General features: G+C 37.0%; 3 protein-coding genes across 3 annotated transcripts in view; 2 read left to right on the top strand and 1 right to left on the bottom strand.

Annotated features, from left to right (window-relative positions):
• The window catches only part of LOC112156810 (zinc finger protein 501), a gene marked incomplete in the record, with an annotated part of 29,214 nt that extends 9,523 nt beyond the window's left edge, over positions 1–19,691 (top strand). Inside the window, 1 exon segment of the mRNA XM_024289188.2 lies at positions 19,057–19,691. Within this exon segment, the coding sequence (XP_024144956.1) occupies positions 19,057–19,335 (279 nt within the window).
• On the top strand, positions 7–9,404 carry LOC112156845. The gene is made up of 12 exons (XM_036214712.1): positions 7–1,947; positions 2,625–2,733; positions 2,891–3,006; positions 3,131–3,440; positions 3,584–3,670; positions 5,408–5,802; positions 6,526–6,634; positions 6,790–6,905; positions 7,094–7,403; positions 8,420–8,506; positions 8,662–8,727; positions 8,931–9,404. Exons 1-11 carry the CDS (start codon positions 1,741–1,743, stop codon positions 8,694–8,696), a joined length of 1,881 nt encoding a protein of 626 aa, XP_036070605.1. The 5' UTR covers positions 7–1,740; the 3' UTR covers positions 8,697–8,727; positions 8,931–9,404.
• A 1,653-nt stretch (positions 19,692–21,344) lies between the features above and the next one.
• Positions 21,345–26,594, bottom strand: part of LOC112156777 (zinc finger protein 436) — a 7,342-nt gene continuing 2,092 nt past the window's right edge. The window contains exon 2 of the mRNA XM_024289132.2: positions 21,345–24,891. Within this exon, the coding sequence (XP_024144900.1) occupies positions 23,489–24,891 (1,403 nt within the window). The 3' untranslated portion in view covers positions 21,345–23,488. The remainder of the gene's footprint in view (positions 24,892–26,594) is intronic.

Raw genomic sequence — 26,594 nt, 5'->3', positions numbered from 1 at the left:
CTAACTTTCTATCTTTAACTCGCCAAAGAAGAAAAAATACTTTCAAATGGTGATTGTTAATTTCGTACAATGCCTAGAAGGTCACACAAATCTTGCAGAGAGAAATGTAAATTAATTCCAAATCATTATGATATTCATGATCAAATGGTGTTTTAAACAAGCAAAAACTTTATACCAGAGTGTTAAACTTCTCTTATCCAAGTGCTCTATTACTGTAACATAACATGGAACATATACAGTCTAATGCTGCAGAAGTTTTTATGTTAATGATTACAGGTTATGTTATTTGGTCAATCTCATATTGAGAAGGTTAGACAAACTTTATCGGCATATTGCATTTTCATTCAATATCTAATAAAACATAAACAAACAATAGCACTCAGTAGTCCCTAATTGTTAGCTAATTTCCTGTTTGGTTAGTAAACTTTAGAGGGCTACCTTCCACATTTTATGTTAGCACCACATTAGACTGTTTCTTCGTTGTTTTTTTTTTTTTTTTTAGGAATTTCTTTAATTCTCCACCTCTGCTGTCCATGCACATAATAGACAAACGCACACCATACCCCTACGTTACTTCTGTGAATACATTTTATGGTTACGATTAGATCAGGTTGATAAAGTTTACAGAGGAGCGTAGTGAACTGGAGGACAAACCTGCAGATATTGAAGTGGTAGCCAAAACATTGAACAAAAGTGTTGGTTTAGAGATGGTGGTCTTGTAAGACTTGTTATACTGTAGTTATAATGTTATGTCAATGAGCGGTTCCATGTGTGACCAGTATGTTGAAGTTGAAGCATTGGTCCTCAAAAACAAAATAATGACATTCATAAACTGTTAGTTTCTAAATAAAATAAGTTAGGGATCACTCCAGACGAGGTGTCTGTTAATAGAAATGAATGAACATTAGGGCTGCCCCGATTAGTCACGACTGCATTGACTATTAAAATCGTCAACGACCAATTAAATAGTTGGCGCGACTTTTTTTCTCTCTCTCTCTTTTGATTTTATCTCAAAACTACAGTGTGCACTTTCTAATTCAACACCAGCCTTTGTCTTTGACACACATGTTCAGTAGTGCTAATCTGGATCAGTAGTGATGCCACAGGAAGTTCTAGGAAGGTGTAAATAAATCAAATTTTAAAAAAAGTGTCCAATACAAGATCTGCAAGGCAGCACTTGTATTCCATGGCGGCAAAGCATGAGCACCAGAAGAGGAGGCACGTTGTGACTGAGTATGTTAACTAGGATTATAACAGACCTCAAAACTCACGGTGTGGATTGTCACGGTTTTAGGGTCACAGTTCAGATTAGTTTTCGGATCAGTAAAGAAGAAACAACAGGAAAAAAATAAGATTAAAGCCTAAAGTTACTTTTGAAAAATGTAAATATGCAAATTTAAAATATATATATATAAAGTGCTTCAAAGCATAAATATTGATTGATTTATTTATTTTAAGCATAAATTATGAAAAATACAGAACAAAACACGCAATTATTTCAATCTCATTGCAGAAACAATGAAATGCATTGTTTAGAAATTAGAAAAGAAAAACAAAAAAAACATATTTATGTCATATTTGGTTCATTAAGTTTTGTTATTATTAACCAAAGTCAGCTAGTAATGATGTCTTTGGAAAAAAAGAGTAAAAATCTCTACTTTTGTCGTTTATGTCACTGCAGACCTCTCCCAGGATTGCCTGATAAACCAGGAGGAGCAAGAGGAACCAGAACCTCCTCAGATGATGGAGGTGCTTGAAGAACCAGAACCTCCACAGATTAAGGAGGAACAAGAAGGGTTCTTCATCAGTCAAGATGAGGAGCAGCTTGATTTGAAGCAGGAGGATGAACAGACCGACTCACAGAACAGAGATCATAGGAACAGAACAGATGGAAGTCATGTCCAGAATGTGGACATGTCAGAAAGCCAGTTTGACAGTAACTCGGAGGTAAAGAAACACTTTTGTAAAGAGTGTGGAAGAAGTCGTATGAGTGCTCAAGGTTTGCGGAGTCGCATGCAAAGCCACATTGGAGAAATGCGTTTTTCCTGTAAAAATTGTACAAAACATTTCACATTTCATTAAGCTCTGAGAAGAAAAGCTTTTTTTTTACCCGTAAATGATGCAGCAGAAGGTTCAAGTCTAGTTTTAAACATAGCAGTTATTTCATACAGTAAAGAGGAATGTATCCGATATTTCCACATAGGTTCTAATTTAGCAAAACATGAGAACGTACTCAGGAGAAAAGACAGTTTCCTGCTAAAGAATGTAAGAGCTTTTCTCCCCTCAAACAACACATGGAAATTCATACAGAAGAAAGGTGTTTATTTCCTGTAAAGAATGCAGCTAAAGCTTCACGTTTCATTCTTCTCTTAAATATCACATGTTGTCCCATACAGGAGGAAAGTATGGTGGTCCTGATGGGTCATAACACAACATTTTAGGGTCATAAAACAACAATTTAAGTTTTGTGTGTGTGCATGTTTTTATTTTTTTTTTTAAATTAAAATTTAAATTAAAAAATGTATAAACTACTGCACTCGTGAAAACCTCTCTAACCTCGTAAATGGTAAATTGTTGGGGCGTTTTTTTTTTCTTCTGATGGTTGTTTGTTTTTTTTCTTACAGCAGACAATGTATTGTCCTTTGCGTGGACAGACCCCAGTTCTATTTTGCAGATCATTTAACAAGAACACGAATTTCCTGAAACATGATTCAAAGACCGACCCATCTGAAGGTAGAGCTCTAAAACATCTCCTTTTTTAATTGATGCACAATTGCACTTTTCTTTTAAAATATATATATATATATAAAGGTACATCTATGCTACTAATTAAATTAGAGAGATCCACATACCATGTTCTCTGAATGAAATCTGATTATATTTTGAACAGGTATCACAGCAAAGGGTGCAGCCGAGGCCTTCCACAATTTCTGGAGTCGGAAGCAGAGGAAAAGGAAATTTCATTTAAAAAAAGATAAAAGACCCATGAAAGAGATCAGTGTGAAGGTAACTTTTGCTAATAGTATACAAACAGTTTTTCTAATTTTTGAAAATTTGTGTTTGGTAAATAAACCTGATGCATATATATATATATATATATATATATATATATATATTTACATTATTACAGATTTCAGTTGCAGTGATGGAACGTAAAGCTGGGAAACTAAAACCTGTAAGAGGAACAGCCTTGCCTCTAGCTGTAAATCCAGACCTGGATGCTGCACACTTGCGTACAGCTGCTTTAAAAAAACTACAGTACTTTTACAGCAATTTGAAAATGAGATCCTGTTTTCTACTTTACCCTGATGGAACGGAGATAATAAACATACCAGGAACAGAAACACCATTTACTGTAAGAGGATACAAGGAGGCACTGGGAAAGGCATATCAACGCGTCACTGTGTACATTTGTAGTCCTGAAGATTTTATGAAGTGTTGTAAGTAACAAAACATTTACTAAATACAAAAATTTACATTTTGTAATGATGTAATATATTAATTCAATTCATTCATAGTTTGTAAAACTGCAAGTAAAAACATTTAGGTTTAAATTCTCTGTGCGTGGTGTTGTATTTCACAGCTAAATCCTCTCCAGATTCTGACCCGTCTGACTCAGAAGTGATCATAACAAGCAGAAGTGCTGCACAATTTAATGCAGCTGATACTGGTGAGTTTAATATTTGCTATTGTGCAAATCAATGCATGCAAGTACTGTGTTGGTCTGAACAAAGGCACCAGAACTACAATGTAGCTCGTAAATTACAGACTACAATTTTGATTTGTTTTGCTTTGCAAAGTTGGCAGAAATGTTGAGCTATGACAGATTACAGGTCTCAACAGGGGGGGGGGGTGTAATGGTATATGGTGAACAGTTTTGAGATATTAGAATAATATGGAATGTTTAACGAAAGACAATTGTTTGGGGTTTTTTTTCTTTACAGACATCTGAATTTTTCTAGACGTTGTCTGAGGTATTGTTGTCGCTTTGTCTAAATGGGATGACATTTTTTAATTCACAAAATCTGATTCTCTCTTGGTAGTTAAAGCTTTATTCAAAGACTTTATTTTAATAACAATAATACTAATAACGAAACAGAAGAAATAAAGATTTTTAAGAAGCCATTGTACCTATCATCTTCAAAGAGCTGAATTGATGAAAAGATGAAGGGTACCATTAAATGGTGATAAATAAAATGCTTGACTGAATCTGGTCTGCCATGGACTAGATGTTTGGAATGGATGACTGTGAAATAAAGAATTTCAACAGAGCAAATTGATGCCTGACTTCTCTATTGCATTACAATTAGACCAACTGATCCAAGTAGAAAAGCACTTGCTGATTGTAGTGATTATCAGTCATCATGTTAAATAGGGGCTTCTTGTGTATTATTGACTACACCAACTGCAGTACATAAACAGCTCAACGACTGACTTACTGTAAATCTGAGTTTCCTGAGGGGTCACCCACTGCTGTAGGAAAAGCTTCACTGCTGTTATTTTTAGTTACTTTTCTTTCCCGTCTTTGTCCTCAGCAGTCTTACACTGCTGGGTTTAGTTATTTTAGTTTGGGTTTGGACCTTGATGGTCAATGTTTGCAGGCTTTCTTTGTTTCTTTTTACTAGTTAGAATTGGTTAGGCAGCCTTTAGCGGGGAGCTACTGACTCCGACGGTGGACACGGCTGGGTCGGTTGTCTTCCTGGCTTATCTTGTTTTTGGCCAAGGTTCCAATCCCTTTGTTTTACTTTTTCGCTTGACCCAGCACGGTAGTCATTACATTTTGCTCTTGCTTTACAGGACACCTTATTTCCTTATTTAATAGACTATGTTCCTTATTCTCATGGTTTAATCATCTATAAGGCTCCTGCAGCACCTAGGGGTGAACCTGGGAGACGTTGCAGACTAGAGAAGGACCAGAATATCATGTGCTTTTAAACGGCACAGGCCCTGTGTTAACTCTATTGTGATTGTGGTATTTTGTAAAGATCTGAAAGTATATCAGAGAAAAACCCAATATATGAATCTATGTAGTTAGCCCCACTTGGTGAAAAACCAACGTGTCTTCTGATCCCACCAAAGAGCATACCAATTTGGAAATCAAGTTTGCATCCCGGAGAACATGGTTATGACTATAACTCTACTGATAGCCGCACTTCATAAAGAAATTACGACAGAGAAGAATCAGTGCAATATTGTCGAGGTGATTTATGCAAATCAATATTGGTATATGACCAATGATTATAATAGGAAAAGCTGGGATACTTTAGTGGCTGATGAAAATCATTTGTAAAAGGGCTGGGTCACACTTGATAGAATGGTGGATGTCTTCAGGCAGGTAGAACTGTTGTCTTTGAAAAAAAAATAAATAAATAAATAAAGATGTCTATGTTTGTTTATGTCACTGCAGACCTCCCCCAGGATTATCTGATAAACCAGGAGAAAAACTCCCATGGTAATCACGAGGAGCAAGAAGAATCAGAACCTCTTCAGATGATGGAGAACCAAAAACCAGAACCTCCACAGATGAAGGTGGAGCAAGAAGAACCAGAACCTCTGCAGGTTAAGGAGGAGCAAGAGGAACCAGAACCTCCACAGATTAAGGAGGAGCAAGAGGAACCAGAAACTCCACAGATTAAGGAGGATCAAGAAGGGTTCTTCATCAGTCAAGATGAGGAGCAGCTTGATCTGAAGCAGGAGGATGAACAGACCGACTCACAGAACAGAGATCAGAGGAACAGAACAGATGGAAGTCATGTCCAAAATGTGGACATTTCAGAAAGCCAGTTTGACAATAATTCAGAGGTGAGGGAACACTTTAGTAAAGAGTGTGGAATAAACTGTGTGAGTGCTCAAGGTTTGCAGTCACGTGCGAAGCCACATTAGAAAAATGTGTTTTCCTTGTAAAAATTGTAAAAAAAAAAAAAAAACATTTCAGGATACGCTCTATTCTCGCAAAACACAGGATCATTCATAGAGAGGAAAAACGTTTTTTCCTGTAAAAAAAAATACAGCAAAAGGTACAAGTCTAGTTTTCTTATCAAACATAGCAGGTTATTTCATACAGGAAAATGTCCTTTTCCTGTCAAGACTATAACAGACATTTCCATATAGGTTCTATTTTTGCAAAACACATGCAAACTTATTTAGGAGAAAAGTAATTTTCCTGCAAAACACGTAAACGTTTCTGTCCTCAAACAACACATTCATACAGAAGAAAGGCGTTTTCCCTGTAAAGAATGCAGCAAAAGCTTCAAGTTTCATTCTTCTCTTAAACATCACGTTTTACACAAGAGAAAAGTTGTTCCTGTAAAGTATGGTGACCCTGAAGGGTCACCACAGGTCACCACACATTAGGGTCCTAAGACAATAATTTGAGTTTTGTGTGTATGTTTTTATTTTTTTAACACGTTTTGCTGGTAAAATGTATAAACTACTGCACTCGTGAAAATCTCTCTAACCTAGTAAATGGTAAATTGTTGGGGCGTTTTTTTCTTCGTCTTATGGTTGTTTGTTTTCTTCCTACAGCAGACAATGTATTCTCCTTTGCGTGGACAGACACCAGTTCTATTTTGCAGATCATTTGGTGAGAACACGAATTTCCTGAAACGTGATTCAAAGACTGACCCATCTGAAGGTAGAGCTATAAAACCTCTCCTTTTTTAATTGATGCTTGGCTGCACATTAGTTTTAAATATATATATAAAAAGCGTGCATCTGTGCTACAAATTAAATTAGAGAGAGACCCACATACCATGTTCTATGAATGAAATCTGATTATATTTTGAACAGGTATCACAGCAAACGGTACAATGGAGGCCACCTACAATATCTGGAGTCGGAAGCAGAGGAAAAGGCAATTTTATTTAAAAAAAGATAAAAGACCCATGAAAGAGATCAGTGTGAAGGTAACTTTTGCTAATAGTATACAAATAGTTTTTTTTTAATTTTTAAAAATTTGTGTTTGGTAAATAAACCTGATGTATGTATGTATATATATATATATATATATATATATATATATATATATATATATATATATATATATATATATATATATATATATATACACACTTTTTTTTTTACATAATTACAGATTTCAGTTGCAGTGATGGAACAGAAAGCTGGGAAATTAAAACCTGTAAGAGGAACAGCCTTGCCTCTAGCTGTAAATCCAGACCTGGATGCTGCACACTTGCGTACAGCTGCTTTACAAAAACTACAGGACTTTTACACCAATTTGAAAATTGGATCCTTTTTTCTACTTTACCCTGATGGAACGGAGATAATAAACATACCAGGAACAGAAACACCATTTACTGTAAGAGGATACAAGGAGGCACTGGGGAAGGCATATCAACGCATCACTGTGTACATTTGTAGTCCTGAAGATTTTATGAAGTGTTGTAAGTAACAAAACGATTACTAACTACAAACATTTACATTTTGTAATAATGTACCATATTTTCTGGACTATAAGTCGCATTTTTTTAATAGTTTGGCCAGGGGTACGACTTATTTGTGATAATTTTTAGACATAAATTGGCTTTTATTTTTTATTATAAGCCTTTAAGCGGTTGTTTCTCACTAACAGCCACTAGAGGGCGATGTAGGATTGTGTGTCAATGTGTGCTGCTGTCAGCTGACATAAACTCAGAAGAAGTTCCGTTCAAAACAGAACAAACATTGCTCAGAATCTGATCATTCCCCTTATGGTTGTTATGATGTTTTTCCTATTTTCATCAAGTATTCCTGTTTTTATTTTTGCCTCCTTGGATTAATGCAGGACGGCAAGACATCAAACTGGGTAACAGACAGAAGAGCATCCAAAAACATGCCATTTAGATGCAGCTCCTGCAGGCTAGAAGGTAACAATCGGTGTAAGAAAAAGAAAAAAGACTGAAGACCCCAGACATGGAGACATGATTATAGATGCTTTAGAGGTCTTTAAATAAATATTTAACCTTTCAACATCATCCGTATCTTCCATGTGTTTTAGATGAGAAATACAGTCGAAGCCTTCGTCAAGTAGCGATGAGGCTCCACATGGGAGCATCTAGTTTATGATCACATTTTTGGACGAACATTGAGCATTGAAATGAACGCATGTCAAAAGAAACAGCGGACTCGAATTTGACACATGTATCCCGTTTGGTTTCAAATACCATGTTACGTCGGGCTTGTTGAGTTTGTTAATAAATGTTGGACTTTTCTCTTAAAAGTGTGACTTATATACCGGAGCGACTTATAGATGTTTTTTCCTTCTTCGTTATGCATTTTTTTGGCTCCTGCGACTTATACTCCAGAGCATGTTATAGTCTGGAAAATATGGTAATATAATAATCAAATTCATTTATAGTCTGTAAAACTGCAAGTAAAAATATTTAGGTTTAAATTCTATGCGTGGTGTCGTATTTCACAGCTAAATCCACTTCAGATTCTGACCCGCCTGACTCAGAAGTCATCATAACAAGCAGAAGTGCTGCAGAATTTAATGCAGCTGATACTGGTGAGTTTAATATTTGCTATTGTCCAAATCAATGCATGCAAGTACTGTGTTGGTCTGAACAAAGGCACCAGAACTACAATGTAGCTCGTAAATTACAGACTTGAACAATCTCAGTATTTCAGTATTATAAGCACTATATATGCATATGTTTTCAGCCATGGAATCCTCCCTTGAACAGGACCAATATTGATGGTGGAAATTCTCATTGGGACTCTGAAGTGGTAATATGTGGCTCCCCAAAGTTTATTCTATACATAAAACTTCATACCTTTGGCATATGAAAGTTTTTATTTACATGGTTTTATCAAATACTTATTTTTTCCATATTATCTTTTTTTTTTAATTTGAGTATTTTTAGTTTTACCTAGTTTAACATTTTTATCTTTCATGACCATTCACTAATTTCTCATAATTCCTGTAACAGATTTTATTTTCCAACTCAGAAGAGGGATCAGGAACGTCAAAATCTGCTATGGAAACTGCACGCCGGGCCGGTCCTGGGCTAGACAACATAGGCAGCTGCCTAGAGCACCATCTACTGGAGGGTGCGCCAAATCATGATCATAAATTGTTTTTTTTTTTTTGTTTTTTTTGCGTAACAGTTTGACACACCACTCATTTCATGTAAAAAAAAACAAATGTAAATAAAATAACTCAAAAGTTTGAGTGCAGAGCCTTCCTGTCGCTACTGCTGTCTATGAGGGTTGGGGGAGGAGATGGGTTAACGGATTTGTCGCTTTTAGTACAATTTCAAAACTTAAAGGATGAAAATTTGCTTGGAAGTTCACTCTGCCCTGCATTTGGTTGAAATATATATTTAACTGATGATCTAGTGTTTTTTCAAACACCTTTAACAGTTGAAGTACCCCTACTGTCCTTTTGAACATTGGCTGATTGGTGGCGCAGTCAGTTAGGGTGGTTGCCTCTAAACAGAAAGTGAGCCACAGCTGGAATGTTTTCAATTTTAGATCCTCCACGGGGCGTCAAGTTCGTTTTTTTACCAAAGGAGGCATGCAACCCAGGGCCGGGCCTGACTGCATGCTTTAGGTATGTTCCTTACTTTCCAAATGTCTAGTTTTACCTTGATTTGGAAACAACAATGTAAACTTGTATGCTAATTTCCAGAAAACGCACAGAACTATATGCCACCTTTGTGATAGAAGACCAGAATGACTCTGGCAGTGAAGAGGATTGTAGTGATGCTCTAAGCATTGCTGAGTAAGAAAATTCTTCTTAAAGACAGCTGATTTCTCTTGTTGTGGTATGACGTAGAAGTTAACATGATTATTATTCATCTTCTGGCAGGGTGGAAGTGTGGTAAAGCCATCTGTATCAGAGATCATCACAACCCTGGCAGATCAATCGCCACACTATCAGCAGATTTAAAATCTGCAGCTCTAACTTTTGGCCCTGCGACAGACTGGCCACCTGTCCATGGTGAACCCTGCCTTCGCCCATCAGTAGCCGGGATAGGCTCCGGCACCCCCGCAACCCCAAAAGGGAAGAAGAGGACAAGAAGATGAATGAATGAGCTCTAACTTTTGGGATGGAGCAGTGAAGGGTTTCAAAAGGGGGACATTCTCTGAAAACACAGACCTCCTTGTCAAGTTCTCTGACGATGAAGGTAGATTTAAGGGAGGTCTAGATACAGGTGGTCCAAAAAGAGACTTCTTCTCAATTTTGATGAAAAGACTGAACAAACGACCAACATTTGATGGTCCTGAAGACAGCCGCTATCTTCCGTCTACAATTCCGAAATTATAGTCTTGTGGTGACTATTTTAGAAGAAACAGGACATCAGTAATGCAACGTTTGTTATGTGTGGCAAGCACTTTTTATTATTATTATTTTTTAGCAGTTATCAGAGAGGATGAATATAGTTTGCCAGGGAAGATGATTGCCACATCTTTTGTACATGGTGGACCTGGTCAACCACTTCTCAGGGCAAATCAGTTTCAATCCATCTATTGGAGACATCACGGATGAAGAAATAGGGAAAGTGCTACAGCAAGTATGAGGGTTATCAATGGGATTCATATTTTGGAACAAATAACATTTTGGAAAGGTAGCAGGTCTGTCCCATTTAAACTGTCTTCTATCACAACTTTTGTGATGTCTTGTCCAACTACTTGAACATAACAATGAGAAACATGCATTCCACTTTTAGATTGAAAATACATCCACATTGAATATCCTGCAGGACGTAAATGTCCAGCATAGCACCATGTTGCAGACTGCAGGGTGTTTGAAATGTGTTTTTTTCAGTAGGGGAAAAACACACCGTTGTGAAAGACTACCTTAAGTGGTACACAATTGACAGGAACTGCACAGGAATTCAAAGGTAGGATATTTTATTTAAATTCTAGTTTTTTTTTTTAAACATCTGTTAATTAAAATAGATGGTTTTGTTACATTTTTGGTTTAAAGATGGACTTGAAAGCATACAGTTTGTAACAGCACTACAGCAGGACCCTGAAGTCCGGGCCTCAATTCTCTGCCATTCAAATGTGAATTTATCTGCTACAGACATGGAAGAGATGTTTGAACCTTAGCTCTTTGTGTGATTAATTGGTGATAATAAATATTAACACGCTAATTTATTTTTATTAATTACATGCGTTACCATTGACAGCCCTATTAAAATAATTCTAATTATCTTTTATTTCTTTTTTACGTTTTGCCAGAAATTCATTTATGTTTTCTACTTTAAGGAAATGAAAGCTCTGTGACCCTTGAGGAGGTCTTGATGTTTGCTAGAGGTGTGCAATACATACGTCCTGCTGGTATGGATCCAAAGCCGCACCTTGAAATCCTTGGCACACATGTGTCAACATATTGAAGTTGTCTCTCTTGAATGACTACGACACAAGAGAAAAAAAAAGAAAACTGCGGTTTTGTTCATAATGGGAAATTTTAGCTATCATTTTGCTTTTTCCCAGTTTTATTTCCATTATTTACTCCCTTTAAAAATGTTCCAGTGTTCCTATGTGGCAAATGGCAATATATAAGAATAAAATGTTTTGCCAGTTCAGTGTGTTTACTCTTTACCTGATCAGTGATGATTAAAGTTCAGCCATGTATTTTAGGGGTGGTGTAATTATCTACTGCTGACTTCCACTGTGTAGGTGGTGTCAAACCACTTTGCCAATGCAGTTCTTCTAGATCAGGGGTCTGCAACCTGAGGCTCCGGAGTGGGTTGACGGCGTCTTCCCTTCAGTCTCTGCTGGGTGGGAGTCACATGAGGAGCCCCGCCACTCCCCTCTGCATGTGGATTTAATGTCTAAAACTTTTTAGGTATTTAGGCTAAAAACTTATCGGTCCAGTAAAAACTGATGGTTTTGTGACATCTTTACACTTCACTGTCATGCTCACAAAAAACGCTCCCTGGTGGAATGTTTTGGTATTATTTTAAGAAACCGGTTCAGGGAAAGAGACGACCGTTAATCATTTGTGAGTTGAAATATCACTTCGCCACTACAATATTTTGTCCTAGCTCTACCCTACAGCTGACACAGGTAATCAGCAGCAGATGAGACAGGATTTCTGTAAAATCAGCAGGATGCCAGCCCTCGAGACCTGGAGTTTGGTACCCCTGTTTAAACCCTTGTGCTATCTTAAGGGGTCCAGATGACCCCAGCCTTACATTGGCGTGTTATCCATCCCACATGTGACAAATGTGGACTAAGATGTACAGGATTTTGTGTCTGCCATGGACACCAGTGAAAATCAAAAATCATTGAGAGAAAAAAAAAACTTTAGCACGCTGTCTTGTGGGATCCAGATGATCCCACTCCCAAGGTCAACATACCTAAGAGCTAAATTAGCTAAAACAGCTAGCATATTGGTAAATATTAGCAAAACCCCAAATCAGGTTATAAATCCACAAAGGATGCCAAATTGCCTATATGTTGCTACAAAGAGTGAAAGAAAACAAACAAGGCCTGAAGTGTGAATTTTACTGCATAACACTGAATGATTATGTTCGTAGTCCTTACTGACAATATATAATAAACTACACACACATTAAACAAACAATTAACCCAAGAGCTCTGAAACAGTTAACTAATGATGTAGAAGAGCGCGGTGCAAAGCCATGCAACTCTAAATAAGCATATAAACTTGAAAAACTTATTTTAACGCTTTGTAGTTTTGACAAAATATACTTTTATAGAGAGTAAAAAACTGAGTTATTTAAGGTTTATGTTGATTTATCCTGAAATAATATCCCATCCTCCTTTTATTCATGTTAAAAAGTTCAGTTTTAAGAGTTTTACATTTTTAAAAATCTACTTTTAGTATGTTCAAGAAATGTTGACCTGGTTCGGCCCGTGACCCAAGGTGTGTTTTGGATTTTGGGCCCCCTGCTTTAGAGGTAAGCAGAAGTGAGCACTGAATTCAATTCAATTTTATTTTATTTAGCCCAAAATCACAAAGGAATTTGCATCATTGGGCTTCAAAATATGAACAATAGTTAAAACTAAGACTAAATAAAACTGGTTATTAAACAGGCAGGGTGGCGGCTCTTGAGGATCTGGAATGAGGAACACTATTTTAGATGGTCTATTGAAACACCCCTCTGTCTGTTTCCATCTGCCTTTCAGTGGATGTCCATCATCATGATGAATCCGTCCACCATGACATCCACAATCTTGCCTGCAGCTGGGGCCTTTCATCTTTTTAAGTGCAGCGGCCGCCTGACTGATCTCAAACACACCTCTTGCTGTGACCCGGATGTAAACAGAACGAGACGCTAGCAGCGTTAGCCGTTCACTGTTAGCTTGTTTTCAGAGGACGGCGGTGTTTCGTTGGGACGTTCGTGAGGTTTCTACAGAGATGTAGCGATACGTGGTTCGGTTCCGAACAATCGTCTTTAGCTAAAGTGTCGTAAATGAGTGAATGCGTGTTGAACGTAAAGACAACGTGGCTGTGATTGTGAGACTAGCAGATGATCGGAGCTGCTGCTGTTCAGAGGACTTTGGTGTTTGTTGGAGCTGAAGATCTTCTGCAGCTGCAGGAACCATGTCTTCCCTTCAGTCTCTGAGAGAGTTGATCAGCGAGCGACTAGCTGCTGCTGCTGAAGAAATCTGCAGACTCTGTGAAGGAACCATCGTCCAGTACGAGCAGGAGCTCTGTCGTCAGCGCAGACTGCTGGATATCTGCTGGAAACCACAGATTCAGCTCCACCACATAGGTAGGACACTTCTTCTTCATCTTCCAGAACATTCTGGTTCAAGTTCAAGTGGGCTGAAGACTTCTTTTGTTTGAGGATTCCGTTCCGCCATTTTGAAGCGGTAATTAGTCGCTCCGTGGTCTTGAGCCTATTTCAGGCTTCAATTCCTCTCAGATTCTTTATTGCTCTTTGCTTTTTTAAAATTATTTCTGGAAAAAAATCAATCCTTCTTTCCGTTTTATCCCGTCATTCTTGTTTGGTTCAGAATGTTGTTTCCTCTCTGTCGCGTTTGATCGATTAATGACTATTAACACTGAGGTGAAGTTAGTTGGATATTCGGCAGACATTCACTCTGGTCACGGTTAGGGACCGTCAACAATTTAAAAAAAGAAAAAAAAACTTTAACATTATTGCACCTAATTGTTCCAAATCACTCTAAAATGATAAAATTAACTTGGATCTATCGGGGTCAATAACTTAGATTAACTTTGAATGCTTAAAAAAGTCATTTTTTTTAGTGTACATTTTCACGTTTTTCTTAAATAGCTTTGAAGTTTTTATACTTAAATATTTCAAATTAGTCCAGGATAATGAAATTAACTAAGATTTATTGGGGTCAGCAACTCATATTCACTTTTTATGCTTTTTCTATTTTATTTTTATTATTTTTTTTGCTGTAAATTTTCAATTTTTTCTTCAATAGCTTTTAGATAATTGGATCAAATTGTTCCAAATCACTCTAGAATGATCAAATTAACTTAGATCTATCGGGGTCAGCAACTCAGATTAACTTTGGATGGTTTTTCTATTTTTAGGCAATTTTTACAGTAAAAACTAATCTTCTACACTCCTTGATTGTAGATCTATCATATATTATTCCTTTTTTTAACAAGTTTACCAAGTAACTGTAAATTGTTGATATATAGGGTTGGGTTAAAGATCGATTTGAATCGATTTAAGCTAAATAGATCAATAATCGTTTCACAAATGATACAAATCGATTTAGCGCATAAAGCTAAAGTCCGCCAACTTGATGTTAACGTTTAATGGAATTCCCCACAGGACGGCTAATGCTAACACTCGGTAGACCTAAAATACATTGCTGACTAAATAAACATCTTTATTTACTTAGAGGCATAACTTTTTCCAAACTCTTTAAGGACATTTTTTTGAAGTAACTATTTGTGTTCTAAAAAATTGCTTTTTTTTTCTTTATACTGTTGTCTTCTTCTTGAATAAAGTGTACTTCTATTGCGCCATCGGCACCTAGTGGCCAAACTGAAACGCCCTCCAAGAGAAGCAGAACAATGTTTACAATGTTAATGATCTGAAGATTTTTGTTAGAACTTCTCCTTCAGAGAAATTCATGTTACACTGTATGATATTAACAATCTCATTATTTCAGTAAACATTTTACAATATGTGAACTGTATCAGATTAATATAAATACATTCAAATTATATAGTAGATTATTAATGTATTTCTAAACAAATGTGTAAACTCAAAATTGAATTGAATTGAGAAATCGAAAAAAATCAGAATGGAATCAATTCATGAATCGAATCGTTTCTGGAAATCTCAACCGATACCCAACATTATTGATATACCTTACAGGATTGCCCCTTGCCTATTTGCTGCTCTAGATAAAGACGTAAGCGTGCAAGCGTCATTGTTATGCATTTAGTCATGGCAGCAGAACACTGCTGTTTCAATGGAGGACAGGCAGACATTAACCACAAAAATCGAGCTAACTCCCTCATTTCTTAACCAATTTTTATCAAATATGGCTTGAATTAAAGCTTATAAAATGATTTATCTTGAAGTATATTTAAATATTTATTATCTATATAGCTTAATCTGTAAATAGTGCAAGAATTGCGCATTCTACTGTTACATATATAGCATTGCTGTCAAATTAACAGCTTCTTTGTATCCGTGATTTATGATTTTGCCTCTGTGCTAAAATCCATATAACAGAGCTTGTAAATGCTTGTCACTCAAGCCCAGAAAGGAGGGAGAAAGATGATGCTCAATGACATGAATGACTGGCAAAGTTTAGTAACAGTCATTTCCCTATTAAAAACACCTAAAAGTGCTAAAAAAAAAAAAGAAAAAAGAAAAAAAAACACCCTTTACCACCTTTTTTAAATGAAACTACAACTTTTATTATTTTTGGGTTACATACATGGTAAATAAATCTCAATTGGATTCGAAATTTACCTTCAAATAGACAATTGTATATTGCCTCTAGAGCCCTGCGACAGACTGGCCACCTGTCCAGGGTGTACCGTGCCTTCACCCATCAGTAGCCGGGATAGGCACCGGCGACCCCGAAAGGGACAAAGCGGCCAAGAAAATGAATGAATGAATCAAAAGGTTCAAGCTCCCGTGTCGTAGATTAATTTTTGACAATGTACACCTCATTAGGTCATTTTCGGCAATGATCAGCATAGAAAAGTCAAACATAAAATTCCTTCCAAGTCACAAATTGTCACCATCTCTCTCAGTGCCTCTGCTCCCTTTCCAGTCCTTAGATGCCAAAAAAAAAAAAATTCTCTCCTGCTGGGTTCAAGGTCATTCTGTCAGGAACTGGAGGTGAGGGACCCAAAACGCAGGAGACCAGGTTTTGTGGCAGAAACTAAAACATTTAATAAATAAAATAAAATGAATAAACTGAAACATGACAAAAAAACCATGGAGAAATAACACAGCAGAAAAGAACCGATGATTTGACCAGGATGGACTCTTCAGACACTTAAATAGACTATGGGGTAATTGACAGAAAGTAAAACATGGGGAAAAACTCAAAACATGGCCAAAACCAAGAACACAAATGAAAAACCAAACTTAAGTACAGAATGTTGACCATTTGTAATGCAGGACAAACTGTTGTGTTTGCATCGAATGTAATAAGCAGCTGTGAGGAGACTATAAAAATAAACCAGTTCTACTCGTCACCACTCCTTTCTTCTGGTGCTCTACTTGTTTTTTTTTTGATGGTTGAGATTCCAAGAAACAGAACCAACTTTTGTGTTCTGCTCTACTTGCTTTAAAGCCCAAAACAATAATTAATGTCACTAAACCAAAATATGCAAAGACCATGAAATGTGTTCCCTGGGTCATGGGACAGCAAGAGATTTCAGGGACCCCCCTCCCCACATGGAGAAAGGATTACTAGGCTAAGGAAGCTAATGTAGTAACATTACCACAACTACTGGGTACCTGTGCCCCCCCTCCCCTCAACACACCACACATGTGAACATTGACTTTTTAGTTTACACTTTGTGCAAAGTGTGTGTGTTGGTAGTAGTGCTGGTCGATATGGAAAAAATGTATATCCTGATATAAAATATTTTATATCATGATGTATATCACAATATATAACAATAAAGTAAATTTTCAGCTATTCTCTGAAAAAATGCCTGATATTACCGCAGCTCTTGTGAACAGTTGCAACAAAAGCTGCAATGCTTCATCATGACCACCTACAGCGTTGCTGTGCTGTCAGTTAACTTGAAAAAACTGTGAAACACAAAATGAACTTTTGGTCCTCGCTGCTCATAATAACACAAATCTTTTAAATCATTTAGAATAAAATGTCATTTTCCAGTGAAAATTTAAAAACTAAAAAAAACAGCATAATCAGATTAATCCTCAGATTTCCATGTTCTCCACAGAAAGTGAAAGGTTCAACATTTCCAGAGTCTCTCTGCCTTTCTCTCATGTTGTGCAGCAGCTGTGCGCCGCGCAAAATGACAGACCGCTCCGTACCTGCACCTTCAATTCACTGCGTGCATGCCTGCGGTCAGGGCTCCTTCACCTCGCCACGAGCACGTTTGTGTGCTACACACCTCTGCTCCGCCGAGTGCTTGCTCTTGAAGAGAAAAAAACTCAGAGATGACTGAAAAGAGATAATAAAAAAGAGCACGACTCTCGGTAAGAAGTCAGAAGAGAAACAGTCATGAAGCTGCGTCATCATCCATGACTGTTGTCACGGTAGATTGGTAAAGTTGCGGTGAAAATATAAAGTTGCTGGGTACGCAACAAATCATGCAAAATCCTGGAGGATCTAATGATGACATATTTGACGTAATAATTGATCAATTTATCTTAGCAACGATATAAACGATGGAGGAGAAATGCCACGATACACACTTTTCTATCGCCCACACGATAGATCGTTATATCGGCCAGCACTAGTCGGTAGCATGCAGTTAGCGTAAGTGCGTAATCTTTTTACACATGTTGGAGTATCTTTATTAGTTGTTAGAACTTAGGAGTTACATTTTTTATAATTAAATCTTTCATTTGTGCAAATTCTGATAGAAATTTAGTTTTTGTTTGTGTGTGTTTGACAATACACATAGTCCTTATGAAGTATTAAAGGGTTCCTTCTTGTGTTTGTGTCCTTACAGTCCTCCCCCAGCATTTGCTGACTGAAAATAAAGATCTCTACAACCAGCAAATGAACTTCAGAGTGGAACAGGAGAATCCAGAACATCTACAGACTACAGATGAACTGCAGGAATCATACCTTCATCATATCAAAGAGGATCTGGAGGAAGAAGAACCTCAACTGACTGAAGAGGAATGGGGAGAACCAGAACCTTCACTAGTTAAAGAGGAGCCAGAGGAACTCTGCATCAGTCAGGTTGAAGAGCAGTTTGATCTGAAGGAAAAGACTGATCCCTGGATGGAAATTCCGACTTATGAGGAAAATGAATACAGTCAAGCAAATCTAACCAGTCAGCTGTGCTTTAATGAAATTGACAGTCAGGATGAAGAAGGAAACCAGCATGAAGAATCAACATCCACCACAGATGAAGAGAGAGAGCCACAGAACAGAGATCAGAGGATGAAAACAGACAAAGAGATGAATGAGTCTAATGAAGGACTTTATGTCTGTAAAGAATGCGATAAAAGTTTCTGTAACTTATCTCAGTTCAGATTTCACAAAATAATCCATGCAGAAGGTAACAGATTCACTTGTAACGAATGTGAAAAAAGTTTTAGTAATCATAGTCTTCTCAAATCACACATGAGAATTCATACAGGAGAAAAACCTTATTATTGTGAAGAATGTGACAGACGTTTTGGTTACATATCCAATTTTAACGTGCACATGAGAGCTCACTCAGGAGAAAAGCCTTATGCTTGTAAAGAATGTGACAACAGTTATAGTGAAAAATCTCAACTCACAAGACACATGAAAACTCACACCGGTGAAAAGCCTTTCTCTTGTAAAGAATGTGACAAAAGATTTGTTCAATTATGTTATCTTAAAATACACATGAGAACTCATACAGGAGAGAGGCCTTTTTTTTGTCAATTATGTGGCAAAAGTTTTAGGCAAAAAATTGCTCTCAAAATGCACATGAGAACTCACACAGGAGATAAACCATTTTCATGTAAAGAATGTGACAAAAGTTTCATTCAAATGTGTAATCTCAAAGTACACATGAGAACTCATACAGGAGAAAGGCCTTTTTCGTGTAAAGAATGTGACAAACGGTTTAGGCAAAACATTGCTCTCAAAAGACACATGAAAACTCATACAGGAGAAAGGCCTTTTTCATGCAAAGAATGTGACAAACGGTTTAGGAAAAGCATTGCTCTCAAAAGACACATGAAAACTCATGCCGAAGATAAATCATTTTGATGTAAAGAATATGGCAAACCTTTTTGTCAAATATCTCAAAAGACACTTGAGAACTCATACAGGAGAAAAGCCTTTTTCGTGTTAAAAAATACATATGTGACTGTAGTTTTGAACAAATCTGTTCTGTCAAACAAGGTAAAAAATGTTAGTCTAAGCTCAAAATCAGGAAAACTTGCATCAAAGAACTTGCACCGTAAAATACATTAGGGTTGTGAGAAAGTGTTACATTTTCTTTCATAAACAAATAAACTTGAGTTTTATACAACACTATCATTTATGTATTTAAACATTTTAAGTCCTTGTTTTATGGGGCGGCCACGGTAGGTTCTGTCTTCTCAGAAGGCGCACAGCCCCATTCACCATGCATATACTCATGCACACACTGATAGCAGCTCCACTGCCTAACACTGACAACCTATAATCACCTGGAGCAATGTGAGGTTCAGGATCTGTTCTAAGGACACATTGGTGGAGAAATTCCATTAGAGGCAAGCAAAAGTGAGTATTGAATGTATGGATATAATCAGTTTTCTGAAGTCTAATGTGTCCTGAAAACACCCCTTTTCAATATTAATTGTTTAAGATGTACCTGTAAATAGAAATAAGTTATTTTGAATTATTAAAGTTAAATCTTAATGTGAACGGCTTCATCATAATTGTAGTTTATCCTGATCTAAAGTGTATGTTGCTTAAGTGTTCTCCCTGTGCAAGTAAAATATTTTTTGAACTGACCCCTTTATTGTCTTCCTTACAGAAAAATGTTTCAGGTTGCTTAAACCTATCTGTGACAACACCATAAATGTCTGTATACTTCTAAAACCCACATGTATTCACATTCTGATTGAAAGAGCACACCTGGTGCAGGTACAGCAGGCAGTGCAGGGAGAGCTGTGCGGTGCTGGGGGGGTCACAGGCTGCTGCTGCCTCACCAGCCACTGTCTTCAATTTGAACAGGAAATTTACCGCTTTTTCTTTCTTTCTTTCTTTTTTTAAACCAAAGAAATGTTGAAAACCCACATAGAAAGAGGTAATCATTTAAAAGACATGCAACAAATAATTAGATTTTTTTATTTATTATTCTTTAATGATAATAAAGGTACAATATTTTGAGGAGATATACGTTTAACTTGAGGAAATTAACTGATACTCATGATATTTGCAGTAGAAAGTTGGGGGGGCGTAAGAGAAAATAATCAAGAAACACTGGACTAGAGAAAACTATTTGTATTCAGTTTCAAATGTCTGTATTTACAGCGTCTCCTTCATTTCTGAGATTCTGATCAGGCGAGCGCATCACTCACGCATTTTTTTAAGAGGAAAACAAATTAACTGAAACACTGAAGGTTTGAATTCAGCTTTTAGGTCTGGGAGCTGAAAATGTCTGGAGTTTCTGAGAAAACAACCAAAATGAAGTTTGAAGGTAGCTTTTACCAACTTTATGTTTACTTAAAACCCTCGTACTCTCTTATGGGGTCCAGATGACCCCACCCTTATATTGATGTGTGTTCCCCCCAAGTCCAAAGGACAGGATTTTATGTCTGCCACGGACACCAGTGGAGATAAGAAATCCTTGAAAAAAAGTGTTGTCTTGTGGGGTCCAGGTGAGCCCACTTTTAAGCTGCCTAGGATCACACAAGGGTTAATGTAGCTAGAGGTGTACTACTCCCTTTACTCGTGTTATGGAGAAGAAGTCACAGGGCTGACAGTTTCTGTGTTTGTTTGAAGTGGCAGTGGCCAAATAAAGTTCAATGAACTTTGATTGTATTATTTATTTATTTATTTTACCAGCAGAGATGTGCTGAAGCTCACTGCTGCTCTCAGACTGAAAAGCACAGAGAAGCAGTTTGTTGACTTCAGTCTTCTTCACACCTCCTGATGGAGCTCTGTGATCTGAGCTCAGTCCTGAGTTCAGTAGTCAGAACTGGACTTGAGGAGTCCAGCTTTGGAACATGCAGAGAACCAACAAACAGCAGAAAGCCACACTGTGGGAAAGACTCCACACTTCTGACTGATGTTCACGTCCACTTTATTCTTCACAGGAAAGATTGGAACAGAACATTGACGACTAAAAAGAACAGAGAAACACTTCTAATCTCTGATACAAAACAGGAATCACAACAACCAGACTATCTCTTTATCCACGTCTTCCTTAATACTTCTTTTGGGGAAATCATTTAAAATGGTTACTTGCTGACATGACTGAACAAAATATAAACTGCAGTCATTTTTTAATTAAAACTCTAATTACATGTTCACACAAAAGTGCCAAAATAAAAGACGTATACAAAATATTTCTAGTGTTCCCAATGGTAACACAAAAACTTCATCAAACCTTGTCTCAGCATAAAACAACCACAAAGGTCAACTAAACATCTTTAAAACCAAAAATAACGGTACAAAAATCAGACAACAAAACATGACCATGGATTTTGAATTATTTATCAAAATAAAAAAAAAACAATTTTATGAACAATTTCTATACGAAAAGTAACAGAATCTTTAAAATAGTAAAAGCTTTTTAAGGGATTAATATATTACTATCGTATTTCAACATATTACTATTTAGAGGCACACTTAAAATAACAGATGTAATGAAAAAGTTTAATATATTTTCTCAATCTATTTAATATAATATTCTATAGAATAAGTACTTATTGAAATGTCCAAGTCCTTTCGTGTAAAATGTTTTTTTTAAAGGTAATTACTAAAAACATAAATAAAAAAACTCAAAAGTTTGACTATCAATAATTTTACCCTGTGCTCCGCCCCCCTTGCCTGATGCAACCAATGTTTAAGTAGATGGGGGGGTTATCTGTTAGTGCTTCTTTAAAACTTTAAGGATGAAAAAGCAGCAGAAGAAGCCCCTAGGGACGGCTTTAAGGTCAAAAAAGGAACGAAGAGAGGAAAAAACTCAAAGCAGAGGGTGGTTAGTGCTGCCTTTCATTGCAAAGGCTGAGGATCAGCATCCGAGTTTGGGAGAGGTGCGATTATTCTAAAAAAATCTTTAGTGGTTATTATTTAAGTTTTGAGAATTAAATAGCTAAACACTTTTTGCAACATATGACAGGCAGCTACAGCGTTTCTTTAGACAATGGTATTTGTGTGTGTGTGTTGGGGGGAGAGATCACATTTCGCCTAAGCAACCATGCAGCCGGCCCTGCTTGTGCATACTTTTAATTGAATCACTGCATCAATATGGAGGCCACTGATATACCTACCTTATCAAAGCACCAAAATAAAGCAACTTCATTAAATTTTATATCTAAAATCTATTGTGCATAACGAGATATCATGTTACTTTTGAATTCAACAATGAACATTATTATACTTTTTTTTAAACAAAGACAAAATGTCACAACAGTTTTCTTTTCTACAGTAAAGTATAATTATTGCTATTTTATAAATTTGAAGTAATATCTTTTTAATTCATTTAATTAAAAATGAATTTGCTGTGTGTGTGTGTTGGTGGTTGTGTGTGTATCTGGGAATTAGAAAGAGTTTGTGGCATTTAAACTATTTCTGCTGTTCAAATGCGGTTATATTTTGTTAGCCAAAAAAACAATGACCCATACAACAATTATGGTACTCAAGTAGTGTCCAGCTCACATGCAAAAAAAAAAGTATCACTTTTTCTAATAATGGAGTCACTTTAAGAAAAGCCATACAATTTCAATTTGGAAAAGTGTGTATAAAGGTATTTTTTCTACACTTAAATATGCTGGGTCAATTTTACCCACAAGACATCACAACAAAACAAGGGGTTAAACTATTTCAGTCTTTGCGTAATACTTCTGTATAAAATTCCAGTCTTTGTCTCTAAAAAAAAAGAAATATATATATACATATTAACAATATTTCCCTCTTTTTTTTCTAACTTCCTTTGTCCAGCTGCTGAGCAAACAGAAAAAAGGGAAAGGGCTGTTGTGTTGGACAGATTTTACTGTTGCAATAGAGTTATGAATCTTTAGATTCATTAGTATACACAATTTTTGTATCTGAGGCTAAACTTTAAATATAAGAATCATGTTTGTATACTTTTCTTTTTGGACCAGATTGGGGGAAAAAATCATTTTCTTTTCTGCATAAGATCTCTGCAAAGTTTGCCTTTATTTTTTAGTTGTGAATTGTCACAAATTTCTTGTTAACATTTTGTCTATAAAAAGGCTTCTCTCCTGTATGAGTTCTCAGCTGTCTTAAGATTAGATGAATGTCTAAAACCTGTATTGTCTTCTTCACATGAAAAAAGTTTATCCCCTGTATGAGTTTTCATGTGTCTTTTGAGGTTAGATACTTGACTAAAACTTGTACCACATTCTTCGCACGAAAAAGGCTTTTCTCCTGAGTGAGTTCTCATGTGTGTTTTGAGATGAGATGCACGACTAAAACTTTTTTCACATTCTTTACAATTGAAAGGCTTTTCTCCTGTGTGAGATCTCATGTGTGTCTTGAGATTAGATGCATGGCTAAAACGTGTACCACATTCTTCACACGAAAAAGGCCTCTCTCCTGAGTGAGTTCTCATGTGTATTTTGAGATCAGATATGCGACCAAAACTTGTATCACATTGTTTACAGGAAAAGGGCTTTTCACCTGTATGAGTTTTCATGTGTCTTTTTAGACTAGATATTTCACTAAAACGTTTATCACATTCTTGACAAGAAAAAGGCTTTTCTCCTGTGTGAGTTCTCATGTGAATTTTGAACTGAGACCAGTAACCAAAATGTCTATCACATTCTTCACAGACATAAAGTCTTTTACCAGACTCAGGTTTGATGTGGCCAGACATATTGTTTGTGATTCTTGTTCTTATATTAGACTTTACATTTGAATATCTGCTTTCATCTGTAAATTCTTTGCATTTCTTAACCAAAGTATCCTTCTTGAGGTTTTTTCTACCATCAGAGTCACACTGACTTTCTAACATGTGAGAGCTGGCCACACTTTGGACATGACTTCTGTCTCTTCTCTTCCTCTGATCTCTGTTCGGTAGGTCTGTCTCTTCATCTGTAGTTGATGATGATTCTTCAATTAGGTTTCCATCTTCATCCTGACTATCAGTTTCATTAAATCTCAGCTGATTGTTCAGATCTGCTTCACTGTAATCATTTTCCTCATAAGTATGAGTCTCCACCAAGGTATCAGTCTCCTGCTTCAGATAGAACTTCTCTTCACCCTGACTGATGCAGAGCCATTCCTGCTCCTCCTTAATACGTGGAAATTCTGATTCATCTTGACTATCAGTTACATTAAAACTCAGCTGATGGTTTAGGTCTCCTTCACTGTTCTCATTGTCTTCATAATTAGGAATCTCCATCAAGGTATCAGTCTCCTGGTTCAGATCAAGCTGCTCCTCATCCTGATCATTCCAGAGCCATTCCTGCTCCTCTTTAATGTGTGGAAATTCTGGTTCCCCCTGTTCCTTTTCAATCTGTGGTGGTTCTTGTTCTTCCTGCTCCTTTTTAATCTGTAGAAGTTCTGGATCCTCCTGTTCCTCTCTGAAGTTCCTCTGTTGGTTGCAGAGATCCTCCTCTTCAGCCATCCAGTGCTGGGGGAGGACTGCAGAAACACAAACACAAGAAGAAGCCCTTTTATACTTCATAAGCACTTTGTGTATTTTCAATAGTGGTGCAACGGATCACCCATGATCTGCAATCCATATGTATTGGCACATATATGTACACACCAGCCACATAGAGTGCGTATAAGAACGCACTCTACACGGGTTTATGAACGTGAACTCAGCAGGTGGTATCCACACTGGAGCAGCGCGGTCACGCATGTGGCGGAACGGAGGAGAATCTTCTTCTTTTGTATTTTTATTGTTAATTAGTGCTCCTCTGCCACCTACAATAGGGAGAACTTTGGAGCAAAAAGGCAAAGTGGTTAAAAATCCCCAAAATGTTGCTCCATGTTTTTTGTTTTCACAGCTGTGCTTTGAAGTGGACGCCACCCACAAGCAGCTCCCAAATCCGAGTCCCTGGTTGGTTATTGTGCGGCAATTGTGAGTGGAAAACTTAAACCGTGATGAGGATTCATCACGCACTTAATGCATGCCCAATTTGTGCGTAGAGCTCGTGACCCGACCTAAAAACATGCGTAGCAACGCGTGCTCCGTGCGCCTGGGCCAGGAAGTCTTGCGTGTCTGCTTTTGCATTAACTTTTCATTGAAAGTGTGCGGTTGATTACGCGCCGATGCAGCTGGTGTGGAAGCACCTTGACACTGTTGGACCCGTCGTGTGTAGCGCTCAGGACAGACACTATATACCAAGAAGTGCATTTGTTTCAAAGAGTTTCCATTACAGCTTTGCAAAAAATCACTATTTTGATAAACTTAAAAAATCACCTCTTCTAATCGCAAAAACTTATTTTTTTGCAATTTTGTGGTGTTTCTATTAAGAGAATTTAATATTAAACCTTACAAAGTATTGAATACTTGAGGTGGTGTGACGAATGTCAACACCATGTTGTCCATTCTCACCATGGATGACATTTTTTTATTTTTGAAAGACAAAAACACAACATCATTTATGACACAATGCATGCTATTTTACAAGAACTCAGTGAGGAAAGAGGTCATGGGGCCTGATATCTGCCGATGTTTGGATGACTTCCCAACAGTGACAACAGGTAGCATCCCAAATGCGTCAGAGACTTAAGGACTGCATTAACAGAACCACAACAGATAAACATCACTGCTTTCATCAAACATGTTCGGAAAGAAGAAAAGAGCATTTCTATCAACTTTGTTTGCAACATTTGAGTGCCTGGAAGACTCTGTAACCACTAAAGCAGCTTTCTGCTTTGACCTGACACTTCCTCTTTAGAAGAACTAAAGCATGGGGTCTCGAACTCAATTCAGCCGGGGGCGGCTAGAGGCAGTGTCTGGGTGAGGCTGGGCCGCATCAGGATTTCCACAAGAAAGGCATTGATAAAACATTCCAATGTTCTCAAATATCTTTGTTTTTAACACAAAATAATGAATAAAATAAATAAATATATAAAAAATGAATAAAAAAAAAAACAAATAAATCAGTAATTAATAAATAAAATAATAATAATGACCATACAGCAGATACAGATGACTGTAGAAACCACATATTGACTTGTTGGCTGACTGACTGATTGACTGACTGGAGAAAACGAACTATTGTTATTCAGTTTCAAATGTCTGTATTTACAGTGCCTCCTTCAGAGTGAGAGAGAAGCCCCGGAACCGAAAAAATCTTGTAGATTTTTGTAGAACTCATCACAATAAAATA

Source organism: Oryzias melastigma, linkage group LG2 (assembly GCF_002922805.2).
Source record: "Oryzias melastigma strain HK-1 linkage group LG2, ASM292280v2, whole genome shotgun sequence".
Taxonomy (NCBI): Eukaryota; Metazoa; Chordata; class Actinopteri; order Beloniformes; family Adrianichthyidae; genus Oryzias; species Oryzias melastigma.
The sequence above is the reverse complement of the archived record's forward strand: the minus strand, read 5'-3'. Positions and strand labels throughout refer to the sequence as shown.

Excerpts from the sequence above, each read along its gene's own strand:
- LOC112156845 (XM_036214712.1), top strand. The coding sequence starts at position 1,741 with ATGATGGAGGTGCTTGAAGAACCAGAACCTCCACAGATTAAGGAGGAA. Across the intron at positions 6,635-6,789 it reads AAAGACTGACCCATCTGAAG|GTATCACAGCAAACGGTACA; the intron begins GTAGAGCTATAA and ends TATTTTGAACAG. Across the intron at positions 8,507-8,661 it reads ATTTAATGCAGCTGATACTG|CCATGGAATCCTCCCTTGAA; the intron begins GTGAGTTTAATA and ends ATATGTTTTCAG.